The 20,284-nt window shown below is 49.5% G+C and overlaps 1 protein-coding gene across 1 annotated transcript in view; it reads left to right on the top strand.

Annotated features, from left to right (window-relative positions):
• The first annotated feature begins 1,502 nt into the window (after window positions 1-1,502).
• The window catches only part of LOC136553869 (TOG array regulator of axonemal microtubules protein 2-like), a 46,939-nt gene continuing 28,157 nt past the window's right edge, over window positions 1,503-20,284 (top strand). The window contains exons 1-10 of the mRNA XM_066545623.1: window positions 1,503-1,508; window positions 4,928-5,088; window positions 5,553-5,599; window positions 7,925-8,136; window positions 8,989-9,149; window positions 9,614-9,660; window positions 15,968-16,179; window positions 17,025-17,185; window positions 17,650-17,696; window positions 19,602-19,804. Of these exons, the coding sequence (XP_066401720.1) occupies window positions 1,503-1,508; window positions 4,928-5,088; window positions 5,553-5,599; window positions 7,925-8,136; window positions 8,989-9,149; window positions 9,614-9,660; window positions 15,968-16,179; window positions 17,025-17,185; window positions 17,650-17,696; window positions 19,602-19,804 (1,257 nt within the window). The remainder of the gene's footprint in view (window positions 1,509-4,927; window positions 5,089-5,552; window positions 5,600-7,924; window positions 8,137-8,988; window positions 9,150-9,613; window positions 9,661-15,967; window positions 16,180-17,024; window positions 17,186-17,649; window positions 17,697-19,601; window positions 19,805-20,284) is intronic.

The following is a 20,284-nucleotide window of genomic DNA, read 5'->3' on the forward strand; positions in this document are numbered from 1 at the left end:
GAGGGCCTATGTAAATGTCTTGAGGCATAAATGGGGGCAAGGCTGGCTGCTTGATCTGAGCACTGTGTTCTACTCTTTCCAGGCTTCCTTGCCATATCCCAGTGGTGGGGAAATGAAGAAGGCATCATTTGGACTGCCTTTGATCCCCCCAATTTGCAAGGCAAGCAGCTCCCATGTTGGAAGTGCTGCAGGGTCTGTCCAAAGCTCTCCCCAGCTGGATTTCCAGGCGTCCTGGGAGATGAGGTAAGCCAAGGTGTCTGCTGCTCCAGTGTGCTGTTCACTCTCCCCATCTCCTGTGGTCATTTTGCACAGTCTCCCATTTAGGCAAGCCTCTGTGTATTCTCCATTTTGCCCATCCAATGTCAAAGCCAACAGCAATGCCCCAAGAGCAGAGGTGGTGGTGGGGAAGAGGAGGCAGGGCTTCAAACCATCTCAGGATGGGTCCTCTGCTGGACTTGGCTCTTGATTCCCCCTGTAATTGTTGTGGTGTCATTTGGGAAGTGTTTTGCATGGGTCTGGATCCTGCAGTACTTTGAATGCTGAGATCCTTGACTGTTAAATTCTGCAGCCAGGAGAATATGCATGGGCAAATATTGGCTCCTGGAGAGGTGTCTGCAAATTCAGGTGCTGCTTCTGTAAACATCAGGTGTAATTTCTCTGTTCCTGGGCCTCCACTGTGAAATGAGATCCCTGATAAATTTTGGGATGCAGGTGTATAATCCAATTCATGTTTAATGTTTAGAACTGGGCTTAAGATCAAAGAGGTCGAGGTACTAAAGAAGAGTTCTAGGACTGTACCTGATGGGAAGATATGGGCTTGGATACGTGTGAGAAAATGTAGTTGTGAAGCTTATCCAAGTTATAACCATAAAGAGGGAGCCACAGAAGTATCATTCCAATTGAAAATCTTTGGTAGGGCTTTGAAAGTGCACTGTGAATATCCTTCTCTAGCAGCTAAATTGGAAAAAGCCATTTTGTTCTGGAAAGAGCTAGGAGGTGTAATATCATTCTCAGGAGACAACAGTGCTCTGACCACATGTAGCATGGGGCTGCCACTAGTGCAAGGCACAAGCAGGCAAAGTCAAACTTTGTGAGCAGTACAAAAGTAGCTGCCCTCCATCCAGGCTGGTGTCTCAGCCCAGCAGCTCTTGCTGCTTCAGAGAGGCTGCAGGAGATACTTGGCTCCGAAAGGAGAGGCAGCAGAATTGGGGAGTTCTGGTGCAAGTTGAAGAATGAACTGCTGTGTTTCAGCCAGAGCTTGGCCAGCTCTGTGTGACTTCAGAGACTCAAAGCTTAAGGAAAATTAATAATATTTGCATTATGCTTTTGGGTTTCGGTGTTGCATTCCCTCCTTCATAGAAGTGACCATGCTAAGTAGCTTTGTCTCCTTCCATGGTACGCCCATTCCCTGCCTTCTCTTTCTACCTCCTCATGTGTTCTTTTCTCCTCCATTTTCTCCAGGCCAAGATCCAGCAGCATAAGCCAAAAGAAGTCCTCTGAACATGCAGGTAGGTACAGGGCATGTCTTTCCTAAAATGACCTTTGTAGTCTGGACTTAGAGGTGACATTTGGAAAGGTTGGTTAAAACCCATTCTTTTAAAAATTTCTTTAAATTCGTTGCAATTCCTTGATGGGCTCAGTGAACTCCCCCAGAAACCCAGTCCCTGGGAGTGTTCTCTGGTCATGCAGTGAAAATTCGTCCAAGTGTGAAGAGCTGAGTGGAAGGAGCTGGAGTGGTACCTTGGGGTCCTGGAAATGCAGTGCTGAAAAGAAAACATTCCTCTCCATCCTGCAAATGCCTTTTATCTCCCTGCATCCTTTCTAGTGTCAAAATGAGACTAGAAAAGAAGGCATTTAGCAGGAAATGAGAAATGTTCCCACTCCTTTGACCTGCCCTTGAAGGAGAAAAGCTTTCCCTAGGGTATTTTCTGATCTGAACCCTTTGAGATGTGTAGGAGATGTATGGACATGGCCTGGTTTTGCAACGGGTGGAATAGGAAAACCTCCTATGACAGAAAGTCCTTTTGACTTTTCTAGTGAAGGAGAGGGAGACTTGCAAAGGGATGTAGCCAAGGCAGGGTGTGAGTTTGTCATCCTCTGACAGCACAGTCCCAAAGCCACCTATGGCAGGGTCACAGTGACAAATCTCTTCCCTGGCTGTCTCTGCCTGTGTCAGTGTTGCAGGCTGAGGCTGGGACAGGAGATGCCTTGTGCCTGTCCCTGCCTTGCCTGATCCCTGACAAGTGGAATTGTGCCAGACAAAATGCTGGGTCTGGTGCATCTGGGTCAGGCAATGCTTTCAAGTTGAAAGCTTCATTGATGCTGTTGTTGTTCCTTTGGGATCTCTGGGCTGTGTAATGATAGGAGAGATGAGACTTGGAGAACTAATTCTGCTGATGCAGGAAAAGGGATCAGATCCCCTGGTTCCTTGGCTTAGGGTTAGTTCTGCCAAATCCTGGGTATGGCCCCTTTGAATTGACTCCTTCATTGCTGGTATGCAAGTGGAATGCTGAATGCAGTTAAGGAGAAGTATTGGTCATTGATGAAGGTAAATTTTTTTCTGGATAATTCTGGACTAGGAATGACTTATTTCATTAATCCATACCTGTTTATCTTTTATTACTGACCGGGACATTTTACAGAGGGAAAGATATCCAGTTTTAAGACAGGTATTCCTCCATAGTCCTGAATGCCCACATGGTTTAACCCTCTATGGAACCATGCAAAGAATTAGATCTCTTACTTTTAACAGCTGTGTTGGGGAGTATTTCAGAATGACTTGCCGTCTGCTATTTAATTTAAAAAAATGTCAATTGTCAGTATTAGCCATGATCAGAAATGTTTTGAGGCAGGTCAGGTTTAAGTTTGGTTTGGGTGTCTTTGCAATAAAAAAGCAGGAATAATAGCCCATAGAACACTGAAGTAGAGCAAAAGAGGAATGTTTGGATGGTCAATTTGTTCCTTACAGCTCTTGGCCAACTGAATTTTGGGCTCATCCACTGGGGAGTGCAAAGCTGCTTTTACTTCCACTGACCAATGCCATTGTGTGTGTTCCAGCGCTTTGATGTGAAGGGAAATAAACAAAATCCCACACCAACAAACTGGAACCCAGAACTGAGTGGGAATTACAGAATTCAAGGCCTTGAAAAGCAGCTTTGGGAAGGGTCTATATCCTAGACAGTGTGAAAGCCGCAGGCCTGGCTAGGCCGGGCTTAGGGCTGGCTGGGCTTGGGAAGGGGATGGAGTTGGGGTGGGGTTTTGCAGCCATGGAAACGAGAGAAGCATGGGGAGCGTGTCACAAAGGGGCAGCCCCAGGCTGGGCTGGTGCAGGCTGTGCTTGACACGGCCCCAGTGGCAGCAGATGCGTCCGCCTCTGCCTCTCTGTGCCAAGCGCTGGCGATTGGAGTCACCCTTAGGCCTTGTTCTAAGGCTGGGTACCAAGCTCCCTTCACTGCCACCTCCCAGAGCCATCCCAGATTCAAACCCTGGCACTTCTGCCTGGCAGAAGCACGGGTTTGAAGATGGATGTTACCAGAAAAGCAAAGACAACGGAAGGAAAAGGTGTGGATAGCAGGGAGCTGTAGGGCTGCTGAGCTGTGGGGCAGGGAGAGGAGCAGGAGGGTGCCTGTGCAGCTGAGGCATTCCTGGAGAGCACAGGGCTCTGGGCTCCCTGCTGTCCCAGGGCAGCCCAGAGGCCAGGCTGTGCCTGTGGTAGCTCTGGGGAAGTGGCTCAGGGTTTTCCCCCTGGCCTGATTCAAGTTTCCCTGTGCAGGTGTTTAGGAGTTTCCAAGGAATGTGTCCCATGAAATAATGAGCTTCAGATGCTTTAGGTTTGCATTGCAGGCTCTGATAGATATTGTGTCTCACTTTGCAGGCCTGACTGGATACCCTCTTGCCAAGAGGTTTTCTTTGGCAAGTCCATCAATGCTCCTTCCCTCCAAGCCGTTGCTTCCCATCCCCAAGAGCTCTCTTTCTCCCATGGCAAGCAAGATATGGAGTAGAGAGCGGGAGAGTGGGAAACTTGGCAGCGGCTGGGATGAGGAGATTAGAGGGAAAGAGATCACTTCTGCGGATAAAGGAAGTAAGGTAAGGAGACCAGGCTAAGTCCAGTGTAGTAATTTTCAGTTTATGTGCTGTTGGCAGAGCTCTGAGACCTTTGCCCTGACAGGAATTAAACCCTTTCAGTCAAGTTGAACAGGCCCTGCCTTGGCTCTTTAGCTGGGCCAGAAATGATGGGATAATAAGGATGGGTGTGCATCTACACCCAGTGGCTCCAGCCCCATTCCTGGCCATGGCATGGAGGCCCTGGAGCAGCTTGGGCAGGCAGAGAGCTTGCAGACAGCAGCAGGGCAGGGGGCTCTGCTGAACTTCCCAAATGCTAGTGAGCCTGAGCTGATGGATGTGTGGGAGCTGGAGAGCAGCCAGCATGCCGGGAGCTCAGCAGCATCTGGGCTCAAAGGCTGCTGGGGAACTGTAGGAGGGAAGGGCAGAAGCAGGAGAAATGAGGGCGTTGACAAAAGCAGGTTTTGCCATCCTGCAGAATGGCTTTGTGGGGCCATGGCTGGCGATCAGCAGTGGCTGTGAGACAGCTTAGGGGCAGGGAGAGGCCAGTGATCTAAAGCCACTGCCATGCCATCCCAAAGGCCAGTGGAGACCGTGGCACCCTAGAATATCTTGATGTCAATGGCAGGCAGGAATGCAGCTACACTTGCACAGGAGAGAGCAGGAGAGGAGAGGTGTCAAATGTGTGACATGGTCTGTCCCTCACCAGTTCCCTTTGCATTCTGAATCCTTTCCCAGTCTGCTCCATCAGTTTGTCTTGTTTATTCCTGCCAGGTCCCAGTTGAGGGCCTATGTAAATGTCTTGAGGCATGAATGTGGGCAAGGCTGGATGCTTGATCTGAGCTCTGTGATTTGCTCTTTCCAGACCTCCTTGCGTTATTCCAGCACTGGGGAAATGAAGAAGGGGTCAGTTGGAAAATCTCTGATCCCTGTGATGCGCAAGGCAGGCAGTCTCGCTGTTGGCAGTGCTGCAGGGTCTCTGCGCAGATCCCTCAAGGTGGATTTACAGGAGTCCGGGGAGATGAGGTAAGCCAAGGTGTCTGCTGCTCCAGAGTGCTGTTCACCTCACTCTTCCCATCTCCTGTGGACATTTTGCACAGTCAGCTATCCCATGTATTTAGGCAAACCTCTGTGTGTTCAGCATTTTGCCCATCTCTGATGATCCAGCCCAATGTCAAAGCCAACAGCAATGCCCCAAGAGCAGAGGTGGTGGTGGGGAAGAGGAGGCAGGGCTTCAAAGCACCTCAGGATGGGTCCCCTGCTGCACTTGGCTTTTCTGTCAGCCAGAGCTTGGCCGTTTTTATGTGACTTCAGCAACTGAAAGCTTAAGGACAATTATTCAGCTTTGCATCCTTCTGGGTTAATGTGTTGCATTCCCTCCTTCATAGAAGTAACCCTGCTAAGTAGCTTTGTCTCCTTTCATGGTACACCCATTCCCTCCCTCCTCATTCTACCTCCTCATATGTTCTTTTCTCCTCCATTTTCTTCAGGCCAGGATCCAGCAGCATAAGCCACGGGAAGACCTCAGAACAGTCAGGTAGGTTCTGGGCATGTCTGTCCTAAAATGACCATTGGAATCTTGACTTAGATGTGGCATTTGGAATGCTTGGTTGGAACCCATTCTTTCAAAAATTTCTTTAATTTCATTTCAATTCCCTGATGGACTCAGTGGACTCTACCAGAGCCCAGTCCCTAGGGAGTGTTCTCTGGTGTTTCAGTGAAAATTCCTCCAAGTGTGAAGTGTTGAGTGGCAGGAGCTGGAGTGGTACCTTGGGGTCCTGGAAATGCAGTGCTGAAAAGAGAACATTCCTCTCCCTCCTGCAAATGCCTGTTATCTCCCTGCAGCCTTTCTAGTGTCAAAATGAGACTAGAAAAGGAAGGCATTTAGCAGGAAATGAGAAATGTTCCCACTCCTTCCTTATGCTTTTGAAGGAGAAAAGCTTTCCTTTGCAGATGTTTTTGATCTGAACTCTTTGAATTGTGAAGGAGATTCATGGACATTGCCTGGTTTTGCACCGGAAGGGATAGGGAAACCTCCTATGACACAAAGTCTTTTTGCCTTTTCCGATTAACTTGAGGGAGACTTGCAAATGGGTGCAGCCATGGCAGGGTGTGAGTTTGTCATCCTCTGACAGCACAGTCCCAAAGCCACCTATGGCAGGGTCACAGTGACAAATCTCTTCCCTGGCTGTCTCTGCCTGTGTCAGTGTTGCAGGCTGAGGCTGGGACAGGAGATGCCTTGTGCCTGTCCCTGCCTGCCTGATCCCTGACAAGTGGAATTGTGCCAGACAAAATGCTGGGTCTGGTGCATCTGGGTCAGGCTATGCTTTCAAGTTGAAAGCCTCATTGATGCTGTTGTTGTTCCTTTGGCACCTCTGGGTGTGTAATGATAGGAGAGATGAGACTTGGAGAACTAATTCTGCTGATGCAGAGAAAGGGAACAGATCCCCTGGTTCCTTGGCTTAGGGTTAGTTCTGCCAAATCCTGGGTATGGCCCCTTTGGAATGACTCCTTCACTGCTGGTATGCAAGTGGAATGCTGAATGCAGTTAAGGAGAAGTATTGGTCATTGATGAAGGTAAAATTTTTTCTGGATTAATTCTGGACTAGGAATGACTTATTTCATTATTCCATGCCTGTGTGTCTTTGATTACTGACTGGGACATTTTACAGAGGGAAAGAAATCCAGTTTTAAAACAGGTATTCCTCTCATAGTCTTGAATGCCACATGGTTTAACCCTCTGTGGAAGCATGTAAATAATTAGCTGTGTTGGGGAGTAGTACAGAATGACTGGCTGTCAGCTGTTTCCATTAAAGACATTTTGAATTGTCAGTATTAGCCAAGATAAGAATTGTTTTGGGATAGGTCATGTTTCTGTTGGGTATGAGTGTCTCTGCTGAAAAGAAAGCAGAGAATAAACCCCTGGAACACTGAAGTAGAGCAAAAGGGGAATTTTTGGATGGTCAATTTGTTCCCTACAGCTTTTGGCCAACTGAATTTTGGGCTCATCCACTGGGGAGTGGAAAGCTGCTTTTACTTCCACTGACCGATGCCCACCACAACAAGCTGCAACCAAGAACTGAGTGGGAATTACAGAATTTAAGGCCTTGAAACACAGCTTTGGGAAGCGTCTACATCCTAGACAGTGTGAAAGCCTGGCTAGGCCGGGCTTAGGGCTGGCAGGGCTTGGGAAGGGAATCGAAGGGGATGGAGTTGGGGTGGGCTTTTGCAGCCATGGTAATGAGAGTAGCATGGGGAGCGTGTCACAAAGGGGCAGCCCCAGGCTGGGCTGGTGCAGGCTGTGCTTGACACGGCCCCAGTGGCAGCAGACGCGTCTGGCTCTGCCTTTCTGTGCCAAGCGCTGGAGATTGGAGTCACCCTTAGGCCTTGTTCTAAGGCTGGGTACCAAGCTCCCGTCACTGCCACCTCCCAGAGCCATCCCAGATTCAAACCCTGACACTTCTGCCTGGCAGAAGCACGGGTTTGAAGATGGATGTTACCAGAAAAGCAAAGACAACGGAAGGAAAAGGTGTGGATAGCAGGGAGCTGTAGGGCTGCTGAGCTGTGGGGCAGGGAGAGGAGCAGGAGGGTGCCTGTGCAGCTGAGGCATTCCTGGAGAGCACAGGGCTCTGGGCTCCCTGCTGTCCCAGGGCAGCCCAGAGGCCAGGCTGTGCCTGTGGTAGCTCTGGGGAAGTGGCTCAGGGTTTTCCCCCTGGCCTGATTCAAGTGTCTACCATTTAGAGCATGTTTCCCTGTGCAGGATTTAGGAGTTTCCAAGGAATGTTTCCCATGAAATATGGAGTTTCAGTTGCTTTAGGTTTGCATTGCAGGCTCTGATCCATTTTGTGTCTCCACTTTGCAGGCCTGACGGGATACCCTCTTGCCAAGGGGCTTTCCCTGGCAAATCCATCAATGCTCCTTCCCTCCAAGCCGTTGCTTCCCATCCCCAAGAGCTCTCTTTCTCCCATGGCAAACAAGATACGGAGTAGAGAGCCGGAGAGTGGGAAACTTGGCAGCGGCTGGGATGAAGAGATTAGAGGGAAAGAGATCACTTCTGCGGATAACGGAAGTAAGGTAAGGAGACCAGGCTAAGTCCAGTGTACTAAATTTTCAGTTTATGTGCTGTTGGCAGAGCTCTGAGACCTTTGCCCTGACAGGAACTGACCCTTTCAGTCAAGTTTGAATAGGTCCTGATTTGACTCTTTAGCTGGGCCAGAAATGATGGGATACTAGGGGTGGGTGTGCATCTACACCCAGTGCCTCCAGCCCCATTCCTGGCCATGGCATGGGGGCCCTGGAGCTGCTTGGGCAGGCAGAGAGCTTGCAGACAGCAGCAGGGCAGGGAGCTCTGCTGAGCTTCCCAAATGCCAGTGAGCCTGAGCTGATGGATGTGTGGGAGCTGGAGAGCAGTGAGCATGCCGGGAGCTCAGCAGCATCTGGGCTCAAAGGCTGCTGGGGAACTGTAGGAGGGAAGGGCAGCAGCAGGAGAAATGAGGGCGTTGAGAAAAGCAGGTTTTGACATCCTGCAGAATGGCTTTGTGGGGCCATGGCTGGAGATCAGCAGTGGCTGTGAGACAGCTTTAGGGGCAGGGAGAGGCCAGTGATCTAAAGCCACTGCCATGCCATCCCAAAGGCCAGTGGGGGCAGTGGCACCCCAGAATATCTTGATGTTAATCATGTGGATGCCAGCTGGGAATGCAGCCACACTGGCAGAGGAGTGAGCATGAGTGGGGAGGTGTCAAATGTGGGATATTGTCTGTCCCTCACCAGTTCCCTTTGCATTCTGAATCCTTTACCAATCTGCACCATCAGTTTGACTTGTTTATTCCTGCCAGGTCCCAGTTGAGGGCCTATGTAAATGTCTTGAGGCATGAATGTGGGCAAGGCTGGATGCTTGATCTGAGCTCTGTGATTTGCTCTTTCCAGACCTCCTTGCGTTATTCCAGCACTGGGGAAATGAAGAAGGGGTCAGTTGGAAAATCTCTGATCCCTGTGATGCGCAAGGCAGGCAGTCTCGCTGTTGGCAGTGCTGCAGGGTCTCTGCGCAGATCCCTCAAGGTGGATTTACAGGAGTCCGGGGAGATGAGGTAAGCCAAGGTGTCTGCTGCTCCAGAGTGCTGTTCACCTCACTCTTCCCATCTCCTGTGGACATTTTGCACAGTCAGCTGTCCCATGTATTCAGGCAAACCTCTGTGTGTTCAGCATTTTGCCCATCTCTGATGATCCAGGCCAATGTCAAAGCCAACAGCAATGCCCCAAGAGCAGAGGTGGTGGTGGGGAAGAGGAGGCAGGGCTTCAAAGCACCTCAGGATGGGTCCCCTGCTGCACTTGGCTTTTCTGTCAGCCAGAGCTTGGCCGTTTTTATGTGACTTCAGCAACTGAAAGCTTAAGGACAATTATTCAGCTTTGCATCCTTCTGGGTTAATGTGTTGCATTCCCTCCTTCATAGAAGCAACCCTGCTAAGTAGCTTTGTCTCCTTTCATGGTACACCCATTCCCTCCCTCCTCATTCTACCTCCTCATGTGTTCTTTTCTCCTCCATTTTCTCCAGGCCAGAGTCCAGCAGCACAAGCCAAGAGAAGACCTCAGAACATTCAGGTAGGTTCAAGGCCTGTCTGTCCTAAAATGTCCGTTGGAATCTTGACTTAGCTGTGACATTTGGAATGCTTGGTTGGAACCCATTCTTTCAAAAATTTCTTTAAATCCATTTCAATTCCCTGATGGGCTCAGTGGACTCTACCAGAGCCCAGTCCCTAGGGAGTGTTCTCTGGTGTTTCAGTGAAAATTCCTCCAAGTGTGAAGTGTTGAGTAGAAGGAGCTGGAGTGGTACCTTGGAGTCCTGGAAATGCAGCGCTGAAAAGAAAACATTCCTCTCCATCCTGCACATGCCTTTAATCTCCCTGCAGCCTTTCTAGTGTCAAAATGAGACTAGAAAAGGAAGGCATTTAGCAGGAAATGAGAGATGTTCCCACTCCTTCCATATGCTTTTGAAGGAGAAAAGCTTTCCTTTGCAGCTGTTTTTGATCTGAACCGTTTGAGATGTGTAGGAGATGTATGGACATGGCCTGGTTTTGCAACGGGTGGAACAGGAAAACCTCCTATGACAGAAAGTCCTTTTGACTTTTCTAGTGAAGGAGAGGGAGACTTGCAAAGGGATGTAGCCAAGGTAGGGTGTGAGTTTGTCATCCTCTGACAGCACAGTCCCAAAGCCACCTATGGCAGGGTCACAGTGACAAATCTCTTCCCTGGCTGTCTCTGCCTGTGTCAGTGTTGCAGGCTGAGGCTGGGGCAGGAGATGCCTTGTGCCTGTCCCTGCCTTGCCTGATCCCTGACAAGTGGAATTGTGCCAGACAAAATGCTGGGTCTGGTGCATCTGGGTCAGGCAATGCTTTCAAGTTGAAAGCTTCATTGATGCTGTTGTTGTTCCTTTGGGATCTCTGGGCTGTGTAATGATAGGAGAGATGAGACTTGGAGAACTAATTCTGCTGATGCAGGAAAAGGGATCAGATCCCCTGGTTCCTTGGCTTAGGGTTAGTTCTGCCAAATCCTGGGTATGGCCCCTTTGAATTGACTCCTTCATTGCTGGTATGCAAGTGGAATGCTGAATGCAGTTAAGGAGAAGTATTGGTCATTGATGAAGGTAAAATTTTTTCTGGATTAATTCTGGACTAGGAATGAATTATTTCATTATTCCATGCCTGTGTGTCTTTGATTACTGACTGGGACATTTTACAGAGGGAAAGAAATCCAGTTTTAAAACAGGTATTCCTCTCATAGTCTTGAATGCCACATGGTTTAACCCTCTGTGGAAGCATGTAAATAATTAGCTGTGTTGGGGAGTAGTACAGAATGACTGGCTGTCAGCTGTTTCCATTAAAGACATTTTGAATTGTCAGTATTAGCCAAGATAAGAATTGTTTTGGGATAGGTCATGTTTCTGTTGGGTATGAGTGTCTCTGCTGAAAAGAAAGCAGAGAATAAACCCCTGGAACACTGAAGTAGAGCAAAAGGGGAATTTTTGGATGGTCAATTTGTTCCCTACAGCTCTTGGCCAACTGAATTTTGGGCTCATCCACAGTGGTGTGCAAAGCTGCTTTTTCTTCCACTGACCGATGCCATTGTTTGTATCCCAGCACTTTGTTTGATGTGAAAGGCATTTAACAAAATCTCACACCAATGAGCTGCAACCCAGAACTGAGAGGGAATTACAAAAATTAGGCCTTGAAAAGCAGCTTTGGGAAGGGTCTATATCCTAGACAGTGTGAAAGCCGCAGGCCTGGCTAGGCCGGGCTTAGGGCTGGCTGGGCTTGGGAAGGGGATGGAGTTGGGGTGGGGTTTTGCAGCCATGGTAATGAGAGTAGCATGGGGAGCGTGCTACTCACAAAGGGGCAGCCCCAGGCTGGGCTGGTGCAGGCTGTGCTTGACACGGCCCCAGTGGCAGCAGACGCGTCTGGCTCTGCCTCTCTGTGCCAAGCGCTGGCGATTGGAGTCACCCTTAGGCCTTGTTCTAAGGCTGGGTACCAAGCTCCCTTCACTGCCACCTCCCAGAGCCATCCCAGATTCAAACCCTGACACTTCTGCCTGGCAGAAGCACGGGCTTGAAGATGGATGTTACCTTAAGAGCATGTTTCCCCGTGCAGGTGTTTAGAAGTTGTCAAGGAATATGTCCCATGAAATATGGAGCTTTACATGCTTTAGGTTTGCATTGCAGGCTCTGATCCATTTTGTGTCTCCAATTTGCAGGCCTGACTGGATACCCTCTTGCCAAGGGATTTTCTTTGGCAAATCCATCAATGCTCCTTCCCTCCAAGCCATTGCTTCCCATCCCCAAGAGCTCTCTTTCTCCCTTGGCAAGGAAGATACGGAGTAGAGAGCGGGAGAGTGGGAAACTTGGCAGTGGCTGGGATGAAGAGATTAGAGGGAAACAGCTCATTTCTGTGGAAAAAGGATGTAAGGTAAGGAGACCAGGCTAAGTCCAGTGTAGTAATTTTTCAGTTTATGTGCTGTTGGCAGAGCTCTGAGACCTTTGCCCTGACAGGAACTGACCTTTTCAGTGAAGTTGAACAGGCCCTGATTTGGCTTTTTAGCCAGGCCAGAAATGGTGGGATTCTAAGGATGGGTGTGCATCTATCCCCAGTGCCTCCAGCCCCATTCCTGGCCATGGCATGGGGGCCCTGGAGCAGCTTGGGCAGGCAGAGAGCTTGCAGACAGCAGCAGGGCAGGGGGCTCTGCTGAGCTTCCCAAATGCCAGTGAGCCTGAGCTGATGGATGTGTGGGAGCTGGAGAGCAGTAAGCATGCCAGGAGCTGAGCAGCATCTGGGCTCAAAGGCTGCTGGGGAACTGTAGGAGGGAAGGGCAGCAGCAGGAGAAATGAGGGCGTTGAGAAAAGCAGGTTTTGCCATCCTGCAGAATGGCTTTGTGGGGCCATGGCTGGCGATCAGCAGTGGCTGTGAGACAGCTTAGGGGCAGGGAGAGGCCAGTGATCTAAAGCCACTGCCATGCCATCCCAAAGGCCAGTGGAGACCGTGGCACCCTAGAACATCTTGATGTCAAACATGGGGATGGCAGCCTGCGATGTAGCCACATTTCCAGGGAAATGAGAAGGCAGAGTGCTCGTAAATGTGTGACATGGTCTGTCCCTCACCAGTTCCCTTTCCATTGCCAGTCCTTTCCCAGTCTGCTCCATCAGTTTGTCTTGTTTATTCCTGCTAGGTCCCAGTTGAGGGCTTATCTCAATGTCTTGAGGCATGAATGTGGTCAAGCCTGGATGCTTGTTCTGAGCACTGTGTTTTATTTCTTCTAGACCTCCTTGCCATATACCAGTGATAGAGAAATGAAGATGGGGCCATTTGGAAAATCTTTGATTCCTGTAATGCGCAAGGCAGGCAGTCTCCCTGTTGGAAGTGCTGCGGGGTCTTTGCCAAGCTCTCCCCAACGGGATTTCCAGGAGTCCGGGGAGATGAGGTAAGCCAAGGTGTCTGCTGCTCCAGAGTGCTGTTCACCTCACCCTTCCCATCTCCTGTGGTCATTTTGCACAGTCAGCTGTCCCATGTATTTAGGCAAACCTCTGTGTGTTCAGCATTTTGCCCATCTCTGATGATCCAGCCCAATGTCAAAGCCAACAGCAATGCCCCAAGAGCAGAGGTGGTGGTGGGGAAGAGGAGGCAGGGCTTCAAAGCACCTCAGGATGGGTCCCCTGCTGCACTTGGCTTTTCTGTCAGCCAGAGCTTGGCCAGTTCTGCGTCATTCCAGCACCCGAAAGCTCAAGGGCAATTATTCAGCTTAGCATCCTTCTGGGTTTATGTGTTGCATTACCTCCTTAAAAGAAATGACCATGCTTAGTGGGGTTGCCTCCTTTCATTGTACACCCATTCCCTCCCTTCTCTTTCTACCTCCTCATGTGTTCTTTTCTCCTCCATTTTCTTCAGGCCGGAGTCCAGCAGCACCAGCCAAGTCAAGTCCTCTGAACATTCAGGTAGGTCCAGGGCATGTCTGTCCTAAAATGACATTTTTAGTCTTGACTCTGAGGTGACCATTGGAAAGCTCGGTTGAAACCTATACTTTCAAAAATTTCTTTTTAATTGATTTCATTTCCTTGATGGGCTCAGTGGACTCTCCCTGAGCCCAGTCCCTATGGGGTGTTCTCTGGTGAAAATTCTGGTGCAGTGAAAATTCCTCCAGTGTGAAGTGTTGAGTGGCAGGAGCTGGAGTGCTACCTTGGGGTGCTGGTAATGCTGTGCAGGAAAAGGAAACATTCCTCTCCATCCTGCACATGCCTTTTATCTCCCTGCAGGCTTTCTAGTGTCAAAATGAGACTAGAAAAGGAAGGCATTTAGCAGGAAATGAGAAATGTTCCCACTCCTTTGACCTGCCCTTGAAGGAGAAAACCTTTCCTTGGAGGTCTTTTCTGATTTGAAACCTTTGAGATTTGAAGGAGATGTATGGACATTGCCTGGTTTTCCACTGGGAGAAATAGGGAAACCTCCTATGATAGAAAGTCCTTTTGACTTTTCCAATGAAGGAGAGGAAGACTTCGAAATGGATGCAGCTAAGGCAGGGTGTGAGTTTGTCATCCTCTGACAGCACAGTCCCAAAGCCACCTCTGGCAGGGTCACAGTGACAAATCTCTTCCCTGGCTGTCTCTGCCAGTGTCAGTGTTGCAGGCTGAGGCTGGGACAGGAGATGCCTTGTGCCTGTCCCTGCCTTGCCTGATCCCTGACAAGTGGAATTGTGCCAGACAAAATGCTGGGTCTGGTGCATCTGGGTCAGGCAATGCTTTCAAGTTGAAAGCCTCATTGATGCTGTTGTTGCTCCTTTGGCATCTCTGGGTGTGTAATGATAGCAGAGATGAGACTTGGAGAACTAATTCTGCTGATGCAGAGAAAGGGATCAGATCCCCTGGTTCCTTGGCTTAGGGTTAGTTCTGCCAAATCCTGGGTATGGCCCCTTTGGAACGATTCCTTCATTGCTGGTATGCAACTGGAATGCTTAATGTACTTAAGGAGAAATATTGGAAATTGAAGAAGTTGGAAATTTTTCTGGATAAATTCTGGACTAGGAATGACTTATTTCATTAATCCATACCTGTTTATCTTTTATTACTGACCGGGACCTTTTACAAAGGGAATGAAATCCAGTTTTAAGAGTGGTTTTCCTCTCATCATCTTGGATGCCACATGGTATAACCCTCTGTGGAGCCTTGCAAAGAATTTGTTCTCTTACCCCCCAACTGAACTGTTGAAAGTATTTCAGAATGACATGCCCTCCACTCTTTCCATTAAGAAAAATTTCAGTTGACAGCATTAGCCAAGATCAGAAATGCTTTGAGGGATATAGCGTTTATGTTGAGTTCTGGTAACTTCAAGAAAGAACACCGGGAAAAACACCCCATAGAACACTGAAGTAGAGCAAAAGAGGAATGTTGGATGGTCAATTTGTTCCTTACACCTCTCAGCTAACAGAATTCTCGGCTCATCCACAGGGGAGTGGAAAGCTGCTTTTACTTCCACCGCCTGGTGCCATTGTCTGTGTCCCAGCACTTTGTTTGATATGAAGAGTAATAAACAAATTCCCACAACAACAAGCTGCAACCCAGAACTGAGAGGGAATTACAGAATTCAAGGCCTTGAAAAGTAGCTTTGGGAAGGGTTCTACATCCTAGACTCTATGAAAGCCTCAGGCCTGGCCAGACTGGGCTTATGGCTGGCTGGGCTTGGGAAGGGAATCGAAGGGGATGGAGTTGGGGTGGGCTTTTGCAGCCATGGTAATGAGAGTAGCATGGGGAGCATGTCACGAAGGGGCAGCCCCAGGCTGGGCTGGTGCAGGTTGTGCTTGACAGGGCCCCAGTGGCAGCAGACGCGTCTGGCTCTGCCTCTCTGTGCCAAGCGCTGGAGATTGGAGTCACCCTTAGGCCTTGTTCTAAGGCTGGGTACCAAGCTCCCTTCACTGCCACCTCCCAGAGCCATCCCAGATTCAAACCCTGACACTTCTGCCTGGCAGAAGCACGGGTTTGAAGATGGATGTTACCAGAAAAGCAAAGACAACAGAAGGAAAAGGTGTGGATAGCAGGGAGCTGTAGGGCTGCTGAGCTGTGGGGCAGGGAGAGGAGCAGGAGGGTGCCTGTGCAGCTGAGGCATTCCTGGAGAGCACAGGGCTCTGGGCTCCCTGCTGTCCCAGGGCAGCCCAGAGGCCAGGCTGTGCCTGTGGTAGCTCTGGGGAAGTGGCTCAGGGTTTTCCCTGAGCCTGATTCAGGCCCTGGCCTGCCTCAAGTGTCTGCCAGCAGGAGCATGTTTCCCTGTGCAGGTGTTTAGAAGCTTCCAAGCAATGTGTCCCATGAAATACGGAGCTTCAGTTGCTTTAGGTTTGCATTGCAGGCTCTGATCCATTTTGTGTCTCCACTTTGCAGGCCTGACTGGATACCCTCTTGCCAAGAGGTTGTCCCTGGCAAATCCATCAATGCTCCTTCCCTCCAAGCCGTTGCTTCCCATCCCCAAGAGCTATCTTTCTCCCATGGCAAGCAAGATATGGAGTAGAGAGCGGGAGACTGGGAAACTTGGCAGCGGCTGGGATGAAGAGATTAGAGGGAAAGAGATCACTTCTGAGGATAAAGGATGTCAGGTAAGGAGACCAAGCAAAGTCCAGTGTGGTAATTTTTCAGTTTATGTGCTGTTGGCAGAGCTCTGAGACCTTTGCCCTGACAGGAACTGACCCTTTCAGTCAAGTTTGAATAGGTCCTGATTTGACTCTTTAGCTGGGCCAGAAATGATGGGATACTAGGGGTGGGTGTGCATCTATCCCCAGTGCCTCCAGCCCCATTCCTGGCCATGGCATGGGGGCCCTGGAGCTGCTTGGGCAGGCAGAGAGCTTGCAGACAGCAGCAGGGCAGGGAGCTCTGCTGGGCTTCCCAAATGCCAGTGAGCCTGAGCTGATGGATGTGTGGGGAGCTGGAGAGCAGCCAGCATGCCGAGAGCTGAGCAGCATCTGGGCTCAAAGGCTGCTGGGGAACTGTAGGAGGGAAGGGCAGCAGCAGAAGAAACGAGGGCGTTGAGAAAAGCAGGTTTTGCCATCCTGCAGAATGGCTTTGTGGGGCCATGGCTGGAGATCAGCACTGGCTGTGAGACAGCTTAGGGGCAGGGAGAGGCCAGGGATCTAAAGCCACTGCCATGCCATCCCAAAGGCCAGTGGGGGCAGTGGCAACCCCAGAACATCTTGATGTCAATGACAGCTGGGAATGCAGCCACACTTGCACAGGAGAGAGCATGAGTGGAGTTGGTGTCAAATGTGGGAAATGGTCTCTCCCTCACAGCTTCCCTTTCCATTCCACGTCCTTTCCCAATCACCTCCCTCAGTTTGACTTGTTTATTCCTGCTTGGTCCCAGTTGAGGGCATATATAATTGTCTTGAGGCATTAATGTATTCAAGGCTGGATGCTTGATCTGATCAATGTGATTTGTTCTTTCCAGACCTCCTTGCATTATTACTGCGGTGGGGAAATGAAGAAAGGGGCATTTGGAAAATCCTTGATCCCCGTAATGCGCAAGGCAGGCAGTCTCGCTGTTGGCAGTGCTGCGGGATCTCTGCACACATCTCTCCAGGAGGACTTGAAGGAGTTCCAGGAGATGAGGTAAGCCAAGGTGTCTGCTGCTCCAGTGTGCTGTTCACCTCACTCTTCCCATCTCCTGGGGTCAGTTTGCCCAGTCAGCTATCCCATGTATTTAGGCAAACCTCTGTGTGTTCAGCATTTTGCCCATCTCTGATGATCCAGCCCAATGTCAAAGCCAACAGCAATGCCCCAAGAGCAGAGGTGGTGGTGGGGAAGAGGAGGCAGGGCTTCAAAGCACCTCAGGATGGGTCCCCTGCTGGACTTGGCTTTTCTGTCAGCCAGAGCTTGGCCAGCTCTGTGTGATTGCAGCCACTGAAAGCTTAAGGACAATTATTCAGCTTTGCATCCTCTTGAGTTTATATGTGGCATTCCCTCATTCATAGAAGTGACCATGCTAAGTAGCTTTGTCCCCTTTCATTGTACACCCATTCCCTCCCTCCTCATTCTACCTCCTCATATGTTCTTTTGTCCTCCATTTTCTCCAGGCCAAGGCCCAGCAGCGTAAGCCGAGAAAAGACCTCTGAACATTCAGGTAGGTTCAAGGCCTGTCTGTCCTAAAATGACCATTGGAATCTTGACTTAGAGGTGACATTTGGAATGCTTGGTTGAAACCCATTCTTTCAAAAATGTCATTAAATTCATTTCAATTCCCTGATGGGCTCAGTGGACTCTCCCAGAGCCCAGTCCCTGTGAGCGTTCTCTGGTGTTTCAGTGAAAATTCCTCCTGTGTGAAGTGTTGAGTGGAAGGAGCTGGAGTGCTACCATGGGATCCTGCAAATTCTGTGCAGGAAAAGGAAACATTCCTCTCCATCCTGCACATGCCTTTAATCTCCCTGCAGGCTTTCTAGTGTCAAAATGAGACTAGGAAAGGAAGGCATTTAGCAGGAAATGAGAAATGTTCCCACTCCTTTCTCCTTGTTTTGAAAGATAAAAGCTTTCCTTTGCGGCTGTTTTTGAGCTCAACCGTTTGAGATGTGAAGGAGATGTATGGACATTGCCTGGTTTTGCACTGGGAGGAATAGGGAAACCTCCTATGATAGAAAGCCCTTTTGACTTTTCCAGTGAAGGAGAAGGAGTCTTCCAATGACCTATCTCATTAATCCTTACCTGTCCCTCTGTTTTACTGACTGGAACATTTTACAGAGAGAAAGAAATCCAGTTTTAAGATAGGCGCTCCTCTCTAACAGCTTGGATGCCATAGGATTTTGTCCTCTGTGAAATCATGTTACGCCTTAACTCTCTGAGTGTTAACAGCTCTGTTGGAGAGTATTTCAGAATGAGTTCCCCTCTGTGATTTCCATTACGAACATTGTGAATTTTCGCTGTTAGCCAAGATCAGAAATGTTTTGAGGCAGGTTTTATGTTGGTTTTGGTTGTGTCTGCTGGAAAGAAAGCAGAGAAAAAACCCCATGGAACAATGAAGCAGAGCAAAAGTGGCAATTTGCAGTTGGATGGCCAGATTTTTCCCTGCAGATACAGATTCCTTGAATACTGGGATATGTAATGTGGATTGCAAAACTTCTTCCAACATGAGGTGCCATTGCTTATGTACCAGCACTTCCTCTGTTGTGAAGAGAAATAAATGCAAGGAGCAAAGCCCAACCCAGAACTGAGTGGGAGTTACAGAAACAAAGGCCATGAACAGTAGCTTGGGAAAGTAATTACTTCCTAGGTGTAATTGTCAAATTCTGGAGACCACTGTGGATTGCCAACAGTTTAGAAGGAAAGGGATTTCAAATTAGTACATGACCAATGAGCAACACACAAGCAAAGCTGTAGAAGCTTTCTCTCCTGGCTTGTCAGCCCCATACAGTTCAGAGGAATTGTAGTGAGGCTAGTTTCATAACAACTCAAAACAAAGCCATCTTTTGAATAGTAAAAAACCTCTTGGATGCCTCATCCATGAGATGGATTGATTGTATAGGTGGGAGTTCACCCAACTCACTTCCTGCCTTGTGAGCATGGCTCAGCCTCCCACAGAGAGGTGAGGTGGGAGCTGGGCTGCTCTCTGTTGGGAGGAAGGGTCTTGTGTCAGCCCAGAGAGGCTGTGCACATTGGCAGGGAACAGCTGTGGCCTGCATGTGCCCCCTGCAAGGAGCTGTGCTGCTGGCAATGCCCCTGGAGCTGCAGGGCTGCTGAGCTGTGGGGCAGGGAGAGGAGCAGGAGGGTGCATGTGTAGCTGAGGCATTCCTGGAGAGCACAGGGCTCTGGGCTCCCTGCTGTCCCAGGGCAGCCCTGAGGCCAGGCTGTGCCTGTGGTAGCTCTGGGGAAGTGGCTCAGGGTTTCCCCCTGGTCTGATTCAAGTGTCTGGCATTCAGAGCATATTTTCCCGTGTAGCTGTTTAGGAATTTCCAGGAAGTCTCTCCCATGAACTACAAGGCTTCAGATTTAGATTTACTTTGTGGGCTGTGTTACATTTTGTGTCTCCACTTTGCAGGCCTGACTGACTCCAGTATTTCCAGGAGTCTTCCACAGACACGTCCCTCCTCACTGCTTCCACCCAAGCCACTGCCTCCCATCCAAGAGACCTCTTCTCCCATCAAGCCAAGCAAGATGTTTGATGCAGAGAAAATGAGCACTGGCGACGACGATATTGGAAGAAGCAGCCAGGAACGGAATTCAGAGAGAAAAGGACACACGGTAAGGCCACCAAGCGAAGTCCTGTATGGTAGATTTTCAGTTTATCCACAAACATGTGGATACCAGCTGGGAATGCTGGCACCCATGCAGAGGAGAGCACGGGCGGGGAGAGGAGTCAAATGTGGGACATGGTCTCTCCCTCACCAGTTCCCTTTCAATTGCCAATCCTGTGCCAATCTGCTCCATTGGTTTGACTTGTTTATTCTAGCCAGGTCCCAGTTGGGGGCGTATGTAAATGTCTTGAGGCATAAATGGGGGCAAGGCTGGATGCTTGATCTGAGCGCACTGTGTTCTACACTTTCCAGGCCTCCTTGCCATATCCCAGAGGTGGGGAAATGAAGAAGGCATCATTTGGACTGCCTTTGATCCCCCCAATATGCAAGGCAGGAAGCTTCCCTCTTGAAAGTGCTGTGGGGTCTTTGCCAAGCTCTCCCCAGCTGGATTTGCAGGAGTCTGAGGAGATGAGGTAAGCCAAGGTGT

The sequence above is a fragment of the Molothrus aeneus genome, chromosome 3 (assembly GCF_037042795.1).
Source record: "Molothrus aeneus isolate 106 chromosome 3, BPBGC_Maene_1.0, whole genome shotgun sequence".
NCBI lineage: Eukaryota > Metazoa > Chordata > Aves > Passeriformes > Icteridae > Molothrus > Molothrus aeneus.